This window comes from Durio zibethinus, chromosome 27, assembly GCF_047325235.1.
Source record: "Durio zibethinus cultivar Kanyao isolate XHJ-2024 chromosome 27, ASM4732523v1, whole genome shotgun sequence".
Classification (NCBI taxonomy): domain Eukaryota; kingdom Viridiplantae; phylum Streptophyta; class Magnoliopsida; order Malvales; family Malvaceae; genus Durio; species Durio zibethinus.
The window spans coordinates 9,099,360-9,114,056 of record NC_143188.1 but is presented as its reverse complement, the minus strand read 5'-3'; the positions used below and the strand labels follow the sequence as shown (position 1 = coordinate 9,114,056).

At 35.9% G+C, this 14,697-nt stretch overlaps 1 protein-coding gene and 1 pseudogene across 2 annotated transcripts; both read right to left on the bottom strand.

Annotated features, from left to right (window-relative positions):
• Nucleotides 1-304: 304 nt before the first annotated feature.
• LOC111279375 (phospholipid-transporting ATPase 1-like) lies at nucleotides 305-8,347 on the bottom strand. The gene is made up of 7 exons (XM_022866369.2): nucleotides 5,845-8,347; nucleotides 4,982-5,773; nucleotides 4,680-4,803; nucleotides 4,206-4,425; nucleotides 2,235-2,693; nucleotides 1,871-2,146; nucleotides 305-880 (listed from the first exon to the last, which is right to left on the bottom strand). Exons 2-6 carry the CDS (start codon nucleotides 5,264-5,266, stop codon nucleotides 1,945-1,947), a joined length of 1,290 nt encoding a protein of 429 aa, XP_022722104.2. The 5' UTR covers nucleotides 5,267-5,773; nucleotides 5,845-8,347; the 3' UTR covers nucleotides 305-880; nucleotides 1,871-1,944.
• Nucleotides 8,348-9,897: 1,550 nt separating this feature from the next.
• LOC149510889 (phospholipid-transporting ATPase 1-like) lies at nucleotides 9,898-13,536 on the bottom strand (annotated as a pseudogene). The gene is made up of 3 exons (XR_016334507.1): nucleotides 13,398-13,536; nucleotides 10,949-12,742; nucleotides 9,898-10,249 (listed from the first exon to the last, which is right to left on the bottom strand). The product of XR_016334507.1 is annotated as a phospholipid-transporting ATPase 1-like (transcript).
• Nucleotides 13,537-14,697: the final 1,161 nt, after the last annotated feature.

Here is a 14,697-nt window from a genome sequence, read left to right as displayed (position 1 = left end):
GTATTTGAATGTTAGCTATATAAATAATGGGTTAACCCATGGTTAGCCATTGACCACCTTTTTATGTGTCAAAATACTATGAAAAGAATGAACGCAAACCTTTGCCATGTTCATATTTCTCGTACATTAGGTAGTCGGAGACAGATTAAAGTAGGGATACCAATTAGTAAGCATCACAATTGAGCAACTCGATTTTGTTTTTGTTTGTAACGAACATTAGGACAAATCCAACTTCTTGTCCTGCGTGATTAAGGAGCAGAAACTTCATATGATTAATGAAGAAGAAAAAATGATCAAAGAGAAATGATCTTGATTACTCTACTTCTAAGTATATACTTACTATTATTAACAGATAGGTCATTCACGAGCTTCTGCTTCATACATACTGTACTAAAATGCAGCCAGGCGCATCATCAGGTTGAAGCCCTTGACCTTGGCTGAGGCTTAATGGGAGTTGTAAAAGATGATATCAACACCATGTATTTGTTCTCAACACCTCATTCTATTTGCAAAAATAAAAAAGGCAAAAAGATAAAAAAGAGTTGACCTGATTTTACACAGCTATTTTATATATACTGTACAGTTTTCCACTATTTTTTCTATTATTTTTCTTTTAATAGACTCATTCTTTGCTGAATGCTGATAGTCAAACGCCCTAACACACTCTGGTTGGAGTTTTGTTACTCACCAAATCTCAAATTTTCGAGATCCCTCTTTTGGGCAACTTTCCACCATTTCTTTTTTTCTTCCCGACCAAAATCATCCAAATGACATGCTGTATACACCAGGCCACTCTCCTTGGCTTTGACCAACTCTCTTTCCCGTTCTGATTATTATTCTGCCGTGCTGTCATCATGCTTCACAGCTTTTTGCAGCTCATCTGAGGAATGAGAATCACATAACATCAAGAAGACTAAATTTGGTACGCTGTATTAATGCATTTCATCAGAAATTCTGACTTCAAAGCTCAAGCAAATTAAGAAAGAATAAATAGTTGGATGACTTATCCCATATGTATCTCCCTAAATGAGCATTATGAAAATCAGGGTGGAAGGAACCACAGGACATTAATTTCAAAAGTAGTCTGAAGTACTATGTTAATAATATTAGAAATAACTCCATTACAGGCTTGGCAAATGGTAGCCCACTCTGTCCAAGAGTTGACACCCTTCACTCTCAAGTATGGTTACTCCACCAAGCAATAAGTGTTTTTTGTTTGCCCAAAAAATATAAGTACCACAATGACTACAACTTGCTAAGTTATACTTAACGCAAAGAAAGTCCCAAAATGGTAAGGAAAGCATAGTAGCTCACAATGACTACAGCATGTTAAGTTATACTTAATGCAAACAAAGTCCCAGATGGCAAGGAAAGCAAAATGAGGTAAAATATTTTAGAGGCTGCATAAGTACAATTTCCAGCTTGTATTTCGTAAACAATGTAAGCCACAGAAAGAGTAAAACATCATCACTTGCCGTAAATTTTGCAAGGAACAGTATTAACATGCTTATATCTATAATTTAAGCTTCCCAAACTATACCAATAATACTTTGACCATGTACATAGGTATCTATAACATCTAAACTAGTAATAAATATTCCCTTGAACCTATTTTAAGTAAAATTCTTAAAGATCTAAAAATCACGCGAATATCACAACCAAGAAAGATTCTTTATGATGTTAGCAAAGGATATCACCATATTTTGTCCATTTCTAATTTTCAATGTTAAAAAAGTTAGTAATTGTGGGGAAATATTCATAGAGGATGCTTCTGTTATAAATGATTACTAATTTCATTACTAACAGCCTAAGAGGTGTATGAAACTTGAGTAACACAAAAAGATAGTAACATGCACTTAGCATAACTTACAATTGCATGCCATAGGACAGCAATATGATGAATAAACTTCAGAAACCATCTCAAAATAGGGTGTAATGTACATGTTAACTGGAACCTTCATCTGGCTTGGACCTCAAAGTAGAAGGCACTTTTCTTAGTATCTCTGCTTCTCTGGCTATTTGAATATCTGAAGGCCAAAGCATCTGATGTACAACTTTGAAAATAAAGCGGGGAAGTAAAGCAACAATTGTTATAAGCAAAATGGTGAGCCAATAGGTGGGTGACTTTGCCAGATGGTAGATTGTCCTGCCAAATGTAAGAATAATATAAACTCAATCCAATAAAAGTTTAGAATTCGAGACCAAGAAATCATATTCTCTGAGGTGAAACTAACCAGTAATTTGGGAAGATAGGTATACAGTCCAATACCACCATACAGGCATATGTAATAATTATTGATCCCCAAACTGCAGCATGAGTAATGAATACCCAACGCTGAATGTCCATCGCCAAGTTTATATTAACGAGAACAACAACTACTATTGCCCATAAACTGCCCATGCTCCATATATCAATTGAGCTCTCCTTATATGTAAAGAGAGGTATATAGAACAGAACAAGGCTCTGCCATAGCGTGTCAATCATTGTGATCCAGAAGAGTTGCAGATTATAGGCCTCATGTCCATGCCCCGCACCATAAAGTTTTGGATACTGTAGAAGTGTCCTATGACTTAAGTCCTTGTCGAGAATGCCAACAACAATAGTAGGGACAGATGTATAAATAACAGAATAAAATACACTACTCCAATCTGTTAATGCAGAAGTCGTTGCAAAGGCTGTGAATAATATGTACCTACAACATAGAAAAGGATGTAATGTGAAACCCACATCCATTAAGTACGTAAGTTGCAGAAGAAACAGAGCTTAATATTTCTTGATACTGAAGATACTGCATTGCAATGTGTTTGCCCATGTAAAGAGCCACAGCTTGAAATTGTCCATTACCCAGGTTTAAATTTTGAGGCAGTAAAGAAGAGTGTTTGTCATTAGGAAGCTAATCTTATATTAAACAAATATCATTTTGGATAAAACGGAAACAACCTGGCTAAAAGTTCCTTAAACATCCAACAAGAGTTATAATAAACACATAGAAGCACATGACTATTTCTTAACTGATTATGATGAGAAATTGCAAAAATCAAATGTTTCTCCCATCAAAGCTTGATAAAGAATGACAAACATAAAGAAATTCCAGTATCAAATGCTCTCACACCAAAGAATGGCAGAAGAGCCTAAAGTGTAGAAAAGGATATTCACATAAACTTATGCCCAATTTCCACTTAAAAGTCATTGAACTTCAATTTGTGAAAATAACATCAGCAAACTACAAATTATATTAATTTTTCCATTCCATCAGTTGACATGTACAATTGAGTGATGAAAAAAATGCTGATACAGAGTCAGATAGGCATCCATGTCTGCTTGTAGTGGGGCACATTAACCCACATTTTTCTTCAACTTTCTTTTTTCCTTTTCCTTCTTTTTCTTTATTATTATTATTTTTTTGGCATTACACATGCTTCCTCTCTTAACTCTTTCTGCCTTCTTTACTTTTCCACACACCCACTGCCAATTGCTGCCGACCAATTTACCTCCCTTAATTTTGGGTCAATTTGCAGGTTTTGCAGGTTTTGGGTTTAATGGCAGTCAGAGGTGATAACTACAGAAAAATAAAGAGGGATTTTAGCCTCCTTTTTTCTTTTCTTGAATCTCGATTGTGTTTTTGAATGAATATCAAGGAAATGAAAAGTGACAATGCACTTAGGGGAGAACAAAGGGAAAGAGGCAGCAAGTTCTAAAGAAAGAGGCTGGTGAGAATTAATGAGAGAGAGGAATGACCCTGGAAAAGGGAAAAGATAAAGAAACAACAAAATAGAGGAAGTAAAATTGGTAGCTAGGTGGCAGAGTATTTGCCAGCACTGCCAATAGGTGTGAGAAGAAAAAAGGTGGCAGAGAGTAGAAAGAGGGAAAGAACTTAAAAATCTGGAACACAAAAAAGTAAATAAATAAATAAATAAAAAAGAAAAGTATAAAAATCATCCAGTGTGGATGCTGATGTCATTGCAAATTAGCATTCAGTCCCTTGCAATGATCATTGACAAAATGACCAAATTTGAATAAACTTTTTGTTTGCTAACATGATAGTACAATTTGAAAATTGCAAACCTACATGAGAATTTGGTATCAATTATTCAGTGACCTACAGGGAAATTACCTAGGATTTTTGTTTTTTATTTTTTAAAGCAATGCACCCAGAAAACTCAGAAAGCTCAAATTCACAAAAAAAAAAAAAAAAGGTACATACCAGAATAGCATCAACACAAAAACAGCATTGCGGTAGAAGTTGTACAGAACTAAGTAACCAACACGCTGATAATTCCAATGACCATGCACCAAAAGTAATCTTTTGAGAAACTGAAACTGGCCCATAGCAAAATCTGATGCCATCACTGCCTGCCGTCCTTCCTGACCACATATTCCAACACCGACATCCGCCATTTGGATCATAGAAACATCATTAGCCCCTGTCAAAATGTCATTATCAGATAAAAGAATGTAGTGAAAAACAACAAGCAGTTGCCCAAGCAAGAGAAGTTTTGTGGGCACATCCAAACACAATTCTTCATAGAGCTCTTTGAAATCAGCATTCAGAAATTACTAATAGCTTAAAACATGTGAACCATAGAAACTAATGAAGCCTCTCTAGAGCAAAGGAAATGCAATCTAAAGACATCTTTCACTTGCAACTGAAAAGGGAATGACCAAAAAGAAAACTTACCATCACCAACAGCTAGTGTCATGTCATCAGTGCAGCTCTTGATAAGATCGACAATTCCAGCTTTCTGCAAGGGTGCAACACGACAACATAGAACTACCCTACAGGAAGTTGCAATGTCGAAAAGCTGTTGAAAGGTGTTAAAAGAGGAAATATAAATATTTAGGAATAAAGAAACAATGAGTAAATTCATATACAAAAGCAAGTCCAAAAATCAATTTAAAGATTGAACCATCTACAAAAAATAAACTACATATACATACTATGAGTAGTTAATCTTACTTAAGAATAAAAATTAATCTTACCTCTGATTCTAAATCCTTCTCCAAAATATAGACCAAACTGTTCCCATCAATTATAAGTGCCAGGGGTGCACGTACAGCTGGTTCTTCCTTTCCAACACACCACTGTAGCACATTGGAAGATTTTGCACCATCAGGTATCTCAAAATATCCATTTTCTGAGTTCTTTTTCTTTTTCACATTTTCCTTTTTCCTGTTTGCTGATTGGACACCATGTCTAATCTTTGCATCAGACAAAAGATTTCTACATTCCTCCTCTGAATTGCCATTTATAATTATTTGCTGCATATCTGCAGTTAGAAGTTTACAAGATAGACCAATAGAAATTGCTGTTCCTGTTTATTTCCAGTCAGAACCCAGACTTTAATTCCTGCTTGCTGAAGAGCCTCAATGGCTTCTGGTACACCATCTTGTAGCTTATCCTCAATTGCAGTTGCACCAAGCAAATTTAAGTTGCTTTCTACTAGAGCTGCTGTTTGACGTAGTTTTGCAGCTCTGTCAATTAAAGAAGTGCTTGCATCTTCATATCTACATTGCCACTGCTCAAGTTCGGCATCTGTAAGATCCCTTGCAGCAACCACAAGAGTGCGGAGACCTTCTGACGAGTATTCAGTCAAATGACTCTGAGTTGCTCGTCTTATCTGATCATCCCTCTCAGTATCTCCAGCTAAAATGCTAAACATTGTGGTATCGGCACCTTTTACCAACACCTTGACAATGTTGTTTGGAAATCTTATAACAACAGACATTCTCTTGCGTACACTGTCAAACTCATGCAACCCCAAAACATCCAACCTGCAACAGGGAAACAATAGAAGATCTAATAGACTGCATGAAGACAAGAACTAACCAAAAGAAGTACATACCTCAGTTTATTGCCATTGATATCAATCACAATATGACCTGATGTTCGCTCAAAGAGTGTGTATCCATAAGCAGAGGCTGCAGAAACTAGTGCTTGCTCATCAGGAGATTCACCCTGATAATCAATAGCTTCCACATCTTCCAATGATTCACTTCTTCCACGGCAAGAAGAAGTATCTTGGGAAACAATTGGGATCACTGTGGGAAAACACTTATTTACAGCTGGTTGTAATCTTGTAATCTGTATATTTATATTTGTATCTCTAGAATTAAGTATTTGTATCCCTAGAATTAAGGAAGATTTAGTTTCCTAGTTTAACCCCTAGTTAGTTGTATATAAACCTAAGATTCTTGTATAATTGTAGATAAGCAGTTTTTCAATATACATTCAGTTTCCACATGGTATCAGAGCTTTAGACTCTTCTTGGGAAGAAAAATTTTCAGCCTTCATTGCTGACTTTTTTAGGCCTTCATTGCCGAACCCTTTCAAAGAAAGATATCACTATCACCCAATTTGAGGAAATGTTAACTGAAAAAATCACTGATGTACTACAGATGTCTCAGAAACAAGGAGAGTTCAACAGGGAAGAGATTGAAAAGCTGAGAAACTTATTGAAAATCCTTGAAAAGCCTACTATGGTATGTTCTTTGGGTAAAGTTTCTAGTTCAGGTAAAGCTTCCGGTTCTCATGGATTAAATGTCTCGGCTAAGCCTATTACGAGTTCTTGGGTCATTGACTCAGGAGCCACAAACCACATGACACATTCCCCACAAAAGTTTAGTACATATAACATGTGTCCTAGTAATAAGAAAATTGTTGTTGCTGATGGTTCACTTACCACAGTGGCAGGATTAGGAGATGTTCAAGTTAATCCCTCGTTTGTTCTAAAAAATGTTCTTCATGTTCCTAGATTGTCTACTAATCTGATATCTATACAAAAACTTACCAGAGATATGAATTGCAAAGTAACTTTTTATCCCTCTTATTGTGAATTTCAAGACCAGAGTTCGGGGAAGATGATTGGACTTGCTAAGGAGAAGGATGGACTATACTATCTTGAGACATCAAATAACACAAGTAGTATCAAAAATAGTTTACCTTTGTCATTTCTTTCTGAAAAATCTTCCAATAAAGACAAAATCTGAATTTATCATTTTCGTCTTGGACATCCTTCTTTTGGAACCTTGAGAAACATGTTTCCTTCTTTGTTCAAAGAATTAAATGTTGAAGATTTTCATTGTGATATTTGCGAATTTGCAAAACATAGACGTGTGTCTTTTCCAATTAGTAACAAAAGAAGTTCTACTCCTTTTTACTTGATTCATAGTGACATTTGGGGTCCCTCTACAATTCTTAATATTTCTGGTGCGAGATGGTTTGTTTCATTCATAGATGATTGTACTAGGGTCTCTTGGGTTCTTTTACTTAAATCCAAATCAGATGTGAATAGTGTGTTTTTAAGCTTCCAAAATCAATTTGGAGTAAGAATCAAGAGATTTAGGTCTGATAATGCAAAAGACTACTTCAACCAGAGCCTATCCACCTATTTCCAAAAAGAGGGGATTATCCATGAGTCATCTTGTGTTAATACTCCACAGCAGAATGGAGTGGCAGAGAGAAAAAACAGTCATTTATTAGCCACAACCAAAGCCTTTCTTTTTCAAGCAAATGTACCTAAATCTTATTGGGGGAAAGCTGTTCTCACTGCCACACACATTATAAATAGGTTACCTTCAAGAGTTTTGGGATTTAAAACTCCTATGGAACTACTCTCACAATTTTATCCCAACCTCAATACCACAAACAATCTCACACCTAGGATATTTGGTTGTACATCATTTGTTCATGCTCACAGTCATAACAGGGGAAAGTTGGATCCAAGAGCGATTAAATGTATTTTTGTAGGGTATTCTTCAACTCAAAAAGGATATAAATGTTATCATCCTCCTACCAAAAAATTTTGTATCTACAGATGTCACTTTTGAAGAAAATAAACCATTTTTTACTCAACCTTATCTTCAGGGGGAGACTTCATTCATGGAAGATAAGGATAAAGACTTCTTTTTGCTTGATTTGCCCCCTTCTTCAACATTTACACCCATTAATTCTTATGAGTCAAAACCTGTTTCTGCTGAGCCCAAGTCAAACATTGAATTTGAGTCTGAACCCATTCCAAATACGAAAGATGTGACAAAGGATAATATTGTTCTTGATTCTATGAAGGAATTACAGGTGTACTCAAGAAGGAAAGTTCCAGATCCTGAACCAGTGCCAGTCCAAGAACCTGATCCTAACTCTGAAAATGAGGTAACTACAGTTTTTAACTCTGTTTCTCAAAATGAGCATGAATCTCCTAAAACTATAACTAGTGATTATGATTTGTCTATTGCCATTAGGAAAGGAACCAGAGAATGTACCAAGCATCCACTATACCCAATATCTAATTTTGTGTCATTTGAAAAATTCTCACCATCCCACAAAAATTTTCTTGTGAGCCTAAACACTATTTCTGTTCCAACTACATTATCCGAGGCATTATCCAGTGAGAAATAGAGGCAAGCCATGAAAATAGAAATGGAGGCCTTAGAGAAAAATCAGACATGGGAACTGGTAGAGTTGCCTAAAGGAAAAAATCCAGTGGGGTGTAAATGGGTTTTCACTGTAAAATACAAGGCAGATGGTACTGTTGAAAGGTATAAAGCCAGGTTAGTGGCTAAAGGCTACACTCAGACCTATGGAGTGGATTACCAGGAAACCTTTGCTCCAATTGCCAAGATGAATACAGTTAGGATTTTGTTATCATTAGCTGCAAATTACAATTGGCAGCTTCAACAATTTGATGTAAAAAATGCTTTTTTACATGGTAATTTGGAAGAAGAAATATATATGAAGGTTCCACCGGGATTTGAAGGTCATCTAGAAGCAAACAAAGTATGCAGGTTAAAAAAGGCTTTATATGGCCTTAAACAGTCTCCTAGAGCTTGGTTCGAGAGATTTGCCAAAGTGATGCTAGCAATGGGATATAAACAGAGTCAAGGAGATCACACATTTTTTATCAAGCACTCTGATTCAGGGAGAGTCACAGTTCTAATAGTGTATGTTGATGATATAATTGTAACTGGAGATGATGAAAAAGAGAGAGAATCTCTAAAACAGTGTTTGGCTAGAGAATTTGAGATAAAAGAGCTAGGGAGATTGAAGTACTTCCTAGGAATTGAAGTAGCTCACTCACGGCATGGTATTTTTATCTCACAACAAAAATATGTGATGGATCTTCTGAAGGAAACTGGGAAGCTTGCATGTAAACCTGCAAATACCCCTATAGATCCTAATCACAAAATTGGAGAAGCTAATGAAGATGCTGCTGTAAATAGAGAGATGTACCAAAGATTAGTTGGAAGACTCATCTATCTCTCACATACTAGACCTGATATAGCATATGCTGTGAGTGTGGTAAGTCAATTTATGCATAGTCCTAAAGAAGTGCACCTACAGGCTGTCTACCGTATATTGCACTATTTGAAGGCCAATCCTGGGAGAGGTATCTTATTCAAAAGAGATTCGGGGTTAGTTCTAGAAGCATATAGAGATGCTGATTATGCAGGTTCAGTAACTGATAGAAGATCTACCTCAGGCTACTGCACTTTCTTAGGTGGTAATCTTGTGACTTGGAGGAGTAAAAAACAGAATGTGGTGGCAAGATCAAGTGCTGAAGCAGAGTTCAGAGCAATGGCTCAAGGAATTTGTGAACTACTGTGGTTAAAGATTATCCTAGAAGACTTGAAGATCAAGTGGGATGGACCAATGAGACTCTACTGTGATAACAAGTCTGCAATAAGCATTGCACACAATCCCGTGCAACATGACAGATCAAAACACATTGAAGTAGACCGGCATTTCATAAAGGAGAAACTAGACAGTGGGTTGATTTGTACACCTTATGTATCAACCAAGGGTCAACTTGCAGATGTGTTGACCAAAGGTCTCAGCAGTGCAACATTTCAAGAAATTATTTCCAAGCTGGGAATGGAAAACACCTATTCACCAGCTTGAGGGGGAGTGTGAGAAAACACTTATTTACAGCTGGTTGTAATCTTGTAATCTGTATATTTATATTTGTATCTCTAGAATTAAGTATTTGTATCCCTAGAATTAAGGAAGATTTAGTTTCCTAGTTTAACCCCTAGTTAGTTGTATATAAACCTAAGATTCTTGTATAATTGTAGATAAGCAGTTTTTCAATATACATTCAGTTTCCACAATCACAGTATTACATGCAGCCAGGGTAAGGAAAAACTCATGTGCAGCAATTTTTTCATCTCCAGCCAAGTCATTATGCAACAAGTCCATAAGCTTAGAATCAACAAAAATTTCAGACTTAAGCTTCCATCTGCTTCTAATAACAGCTGCAGAAAGAGAAAGAATTAATACTGCAGAAATAAGTTACAGATCAATTTCCTCCAATTGCAAAGATCATCCTTGTAAGCAAGATCATCAAACAATATATGTGGGATCAACTAGCTTCTTAGCAACGTAATAGCATTACAGGATAATGCATAAAAAGGGAATTGTTCATAGACACTGAGCTCCATTATCTATGAATATGAGGCTGGTGCAACAGCATAGACATACCAGTCAACCTGATCAGAGACAAAGTCATACCTCTCTAACAAACTAATCAATCATTGCATAACATTTGAGAATGTCTCCCTACCTGAAGGATTCAGGAAAATTAAAAAAAAAAAAAAAAAAAGAAAAAGAGAGAGAGAGAGACCAAAAAGAAATCTAAGTAGTCTATCAAATCAAGAATTCAACAGAAAAACGTGAGAAAGATTTTGTTGATAACTCCGCTCAAGTTATCAATTCAACAATCAAAGCAAGAACGAATAGCCAAAGAGAATTTCAAAAGTTTATCCAAAAAAGAGCTGATTCAATACTGGACATCCATGGATAATAAAGAACCTGAAATTATCAATAATAAAAACAAAAAATAAAAAGGAAAGCATAAAGGAGAGCTAACAAGTACTGACCAACACTCTAAATTACAAAATTATAGTATGTAGCAAAAGAAATTATCAAATGGCAGAGGGATTAACATTTTATACCTCTGGTATTATGATCCTGTATTGAGTCGTATGTAAGATCAGAGCTCTCATAATTTTTACCATAGACACTTGCTTTTCGGAATTCCATTTTGTTTTCAGTAAGTGTCCCTGTTTTGTCTGAAAAGATATATTGTACTTGACCCAAGTCGTCATTTATGTTCAATGATCTGCACTGAAACCTTGAGCCAGAGCTGCTGTCATACATGTGCTTATCTTCGATCATAAAATAAGACTATCCCAAGCGAACCAACTCCATTGTAATATAAAGAGAGATTGGTATCATTATCTGAAAGACAATAATAGAACTTAAAAAAGAGATAAAAGTTTCCATAGGGATCCCATAATATCTGTATGTTTTTAAATCCTCCTTTCCTTTTGATAGGTATCTTTTTCTGTAATAAGGCAAGGTATCAAGCTCTTCCTCATGACGATGAAGCCACAGACCCATCCCAAGGGCAACAACAGAACACATGATAAAAAGGAAAATAGACAACCATAATGTTTCCCTGTTCATGTAGCTTTCCAATCTGCTTCGCTTTGAAGGGGATACTGCACTGTTTAGCATTGCTTTTGTTTCCTGCCCGGCATAAACCACCACGCCTATTATCCAAGCAGTGTTCTTCAGCTGACAACCGTGCAAAACAATGTTTGATTGGCTGAGGGGAAATTTTTGTCCATTGAACTCCATGTTGGCTGTGAAGTCATAAATATTCCTGTTAGGCTGCTCACATCTGATCAGTCCCGATACATTAAAACCTTCCAATACTGAAGCTGTTGTTTCCTGCCTAGCATATCTTGTCTTCAGGTTGGATTCACCATCCAAATTCATGGTCTGGATGTAGGCAAGCCCACTAGGGTCACTTGTCCCTAACAAAACCAGGTCACAAGGAATTGTCTCGTCAGCATGGATCTTGACAACTTCCCCGGCTCTTATCTTTTTCCATTTCTTCATTTGGAACTCCCCCAAATGGAGAACTAGTGCCTCTCGGTTGTTCTCATTCCGGTCTGACCTGTGTCTTCGCCAATCCTCATAACCATCTTTAATTGCTGTGACACAAAGCACAAACAAGAGTGGGAAAAGAGACACGGTTCTCCCAAAGACTGCTAGAGGTGGAAGTTGATTAAGTGCTGCAATAGCCAGGAAATACAAATAGGCCACTCGGTGAAACTGAATGAAAAGATTCTTGGGCAAGAAAGTGATGAGTGTGTACTTGCTTGTCCGAATCTCATTCCCAGTGAACTCGTACTTTTCATTTGTTTTCCTTTGATCATTAACGTAGATCAACCTTGAATTTTCTGTATATAACAGATTATCATCAAAATCCACGCTCTTGTTGTGAACTCTCCAGAGCTTACTCAACTTATCTTGCACCACAGATGAACCCCTAGAAATATCAAAGCTTGTACAAGTGTTACTATCGCTACGCAGCTCCATGGAACCCCACAATACCCGGCTTCCCCGATCCTTCGTGGGGCATTCCAATGAGTGCTGCTGAGAGGAACGAGAGTCAGCAGAATACAAATGTTTTGAGGTGACAACAGAAAGGGAACGTGCAAGAGAGGTAAGAGGTTTCAAAGAAGAACGGTTAGCTCCAGCAGAGACAGCAGTTTCTTCCTGTTCCTCTTGTTGTTGGTCTTTTAACTCAAAAAAGTTGGTCTGAGTCTCCTCGTACGTGGAAGAACAGAAAGGCACATTGTGGCAGAGGTAGCGAGAGGAGGGCACGTTGCGACTAGGAGTACCACGGCGATGAACCACCACAGAGGAAGACTCAGATGAAGGCAGTAGAGGGTGCCCTGAAATCATAAATTCTCCAATGTCACCGTATTAGTATTATAATATACTAGTACTAGTATAAGGCAACTAACTCTGCCTTGTTTTATCTATGTTCCCGTCCCCGGCGAAATCAAACAACAAGCAAGGTGAATTTGTACCAAAATTCTCATGTTTCCACTTTGCTAATTACTCTTCGATTCAGACATAAACACAATGCTGCTTAAAAAACAAATGAAGAGAAGACAAAGACGGCAATCGTCGATTCAATTAGAGGCAGCACATTCAAAACAGGCCCCAGAAAATCTATAATGTCACTAAATCAATGAGAAAAGGAAAAGGAATAGCTCTGTCGACAAAATTGAATGGAACGTTGATAGATCTCAGATAGAAACAACTCAACTCAGCTCCCACGCATCCCCTCTATTCAATATAATGCCAAAAACACACACTGACAAAACAAAAATAACAAAAAAATGATACTACTTGTAGCATTTATCACTAACACAGCCCTGAAAACCCTAGTTCTCAATTTAAAGAAAAAATTAAAAAATGGAAGATAGAGGGTTATCATCTCGGGAAATGAGCAAGGCACGAATCAATGCACTGGAAACGAAATCATAGCGAAATGGCCGGCAAAGAAAAAAAATGAAGAAAAAAGAAAAGAGATGTAAAAACCTGAGAGAAGAAGAGTAGGATCGTTTGAGAGAGATGCGGAGAAGTTTTGTTTTGTTAGGAAGGGCAGGAAATGCGAGGAAATCGGAAGGGAGACGGATGGTATAGCACCAATATTGGCTTTGGGAGTCTCTTTTTCTTTTTAGTTCTTGCCCAAATGCAAATGGCAGATGAAAATCATGGATGCTGCCTCTCTCGTTGTTCTACCACCAATCGCATTGTAACTATAATAACAAGATCATCGTTTCATTTTTTTTTTCTTTTATTATTATTTATTTATTTATTTATATAGCACCAATATTGGCTTTGGGAGTTTTTTTTTTTTTTTTTTTCTTTTTAGTTTTTGCCCAAATGCAAATGGCAGATGCAGATCATGGATGCTGCCTCCTCTCGTTCTTCTACCACCAATCACATTGTATAACAAGATCCTCGTTTCTTTTTTTTCTTTTTTTTTTCTATTATTATTATTATTTATTTATTTGCCTTTAGGAACTATACTCGTTTACTAAATCAAGAGTTCTAAACACATTGCTAAATCTCCTCTTTACATCTCAATCTTTTTCTTTAAAAAAATAATCATATATAAAATATCAATTTTATTTTTTTAAAATTATAATTTTACCCTCCTTACACTCTATTTATGTACATTTCTCTTCTTCTTTCTATTTTCTTCTTTTTTCTTTCTTTTTTCTTCTTTCTTTCTTAGATCATAGACCCTAAATTTTTAAAACTAATATCAAATTTTTGAAATCTTTGTTAAATCTTGTAAATAGTTTAAAAATTGATAAAGAAATGAAAAATAATAATGGTGGAAATGAGCTCAACAAGATAATGATATCTCAACCCAGTTGAACTTCTAATTTTTATGTTTACATAAATCCATTTGAAAAATAAATTTTTAAAAATTGCGTTGTGTTTTCAAAAATGGATTTTCGAAAATTATGCTGTATTTTAGAAAATCCCTATATTCTTTGAAATTCATTTTCGAAAATAAATCATAATTTTTTGTAAACTATATATTTCTTCTAATTATAATTTTTTTAACTTATTGTAATGTGTAGATTAATTTGAAAATTACACTGATAAAGTGGGATAAGTCATTAGAAAATTTAGATATTAGATATGATTGTACATATTCATTTACTACGGAAGATGTTAGATTATGTTTTTGAGGTTTAGGATTATGGAAGGCATAAAATGTTAGTTTGTATAGACGTAATAAGTTAAATATATTGTACATTTGTTTTATAGTAGAGAAGTTTTGGTTTCATGGGCTAGCAGGTTAGAAAAGCTCAAGGTTTTG

Bases quoted from the DNA above. Each gene is read 5' to 3' on its own strand.
- LOC111279375 (XM_022866369.2), bottom strand. From the start codon at position 5,266: ATGCAGCAAATAATTATAAATGGCAATTCAGAGGAGGAATGTAGAAAT. The intron at 4,426-4,679 runs GTAAGTTTTCTT...ACATTTTGACAG, and splicing joins GACACTAGCTGTTGGTGATG to GGGCTAATGATGTTTCTATG. The intron at 2,694-4,205 runs GTATGTACCTTT...TCTATGTTGTAG, and splicing joins TTTGTGTTGATGCTATTCTG to GTACATATTATTCACAGCCT.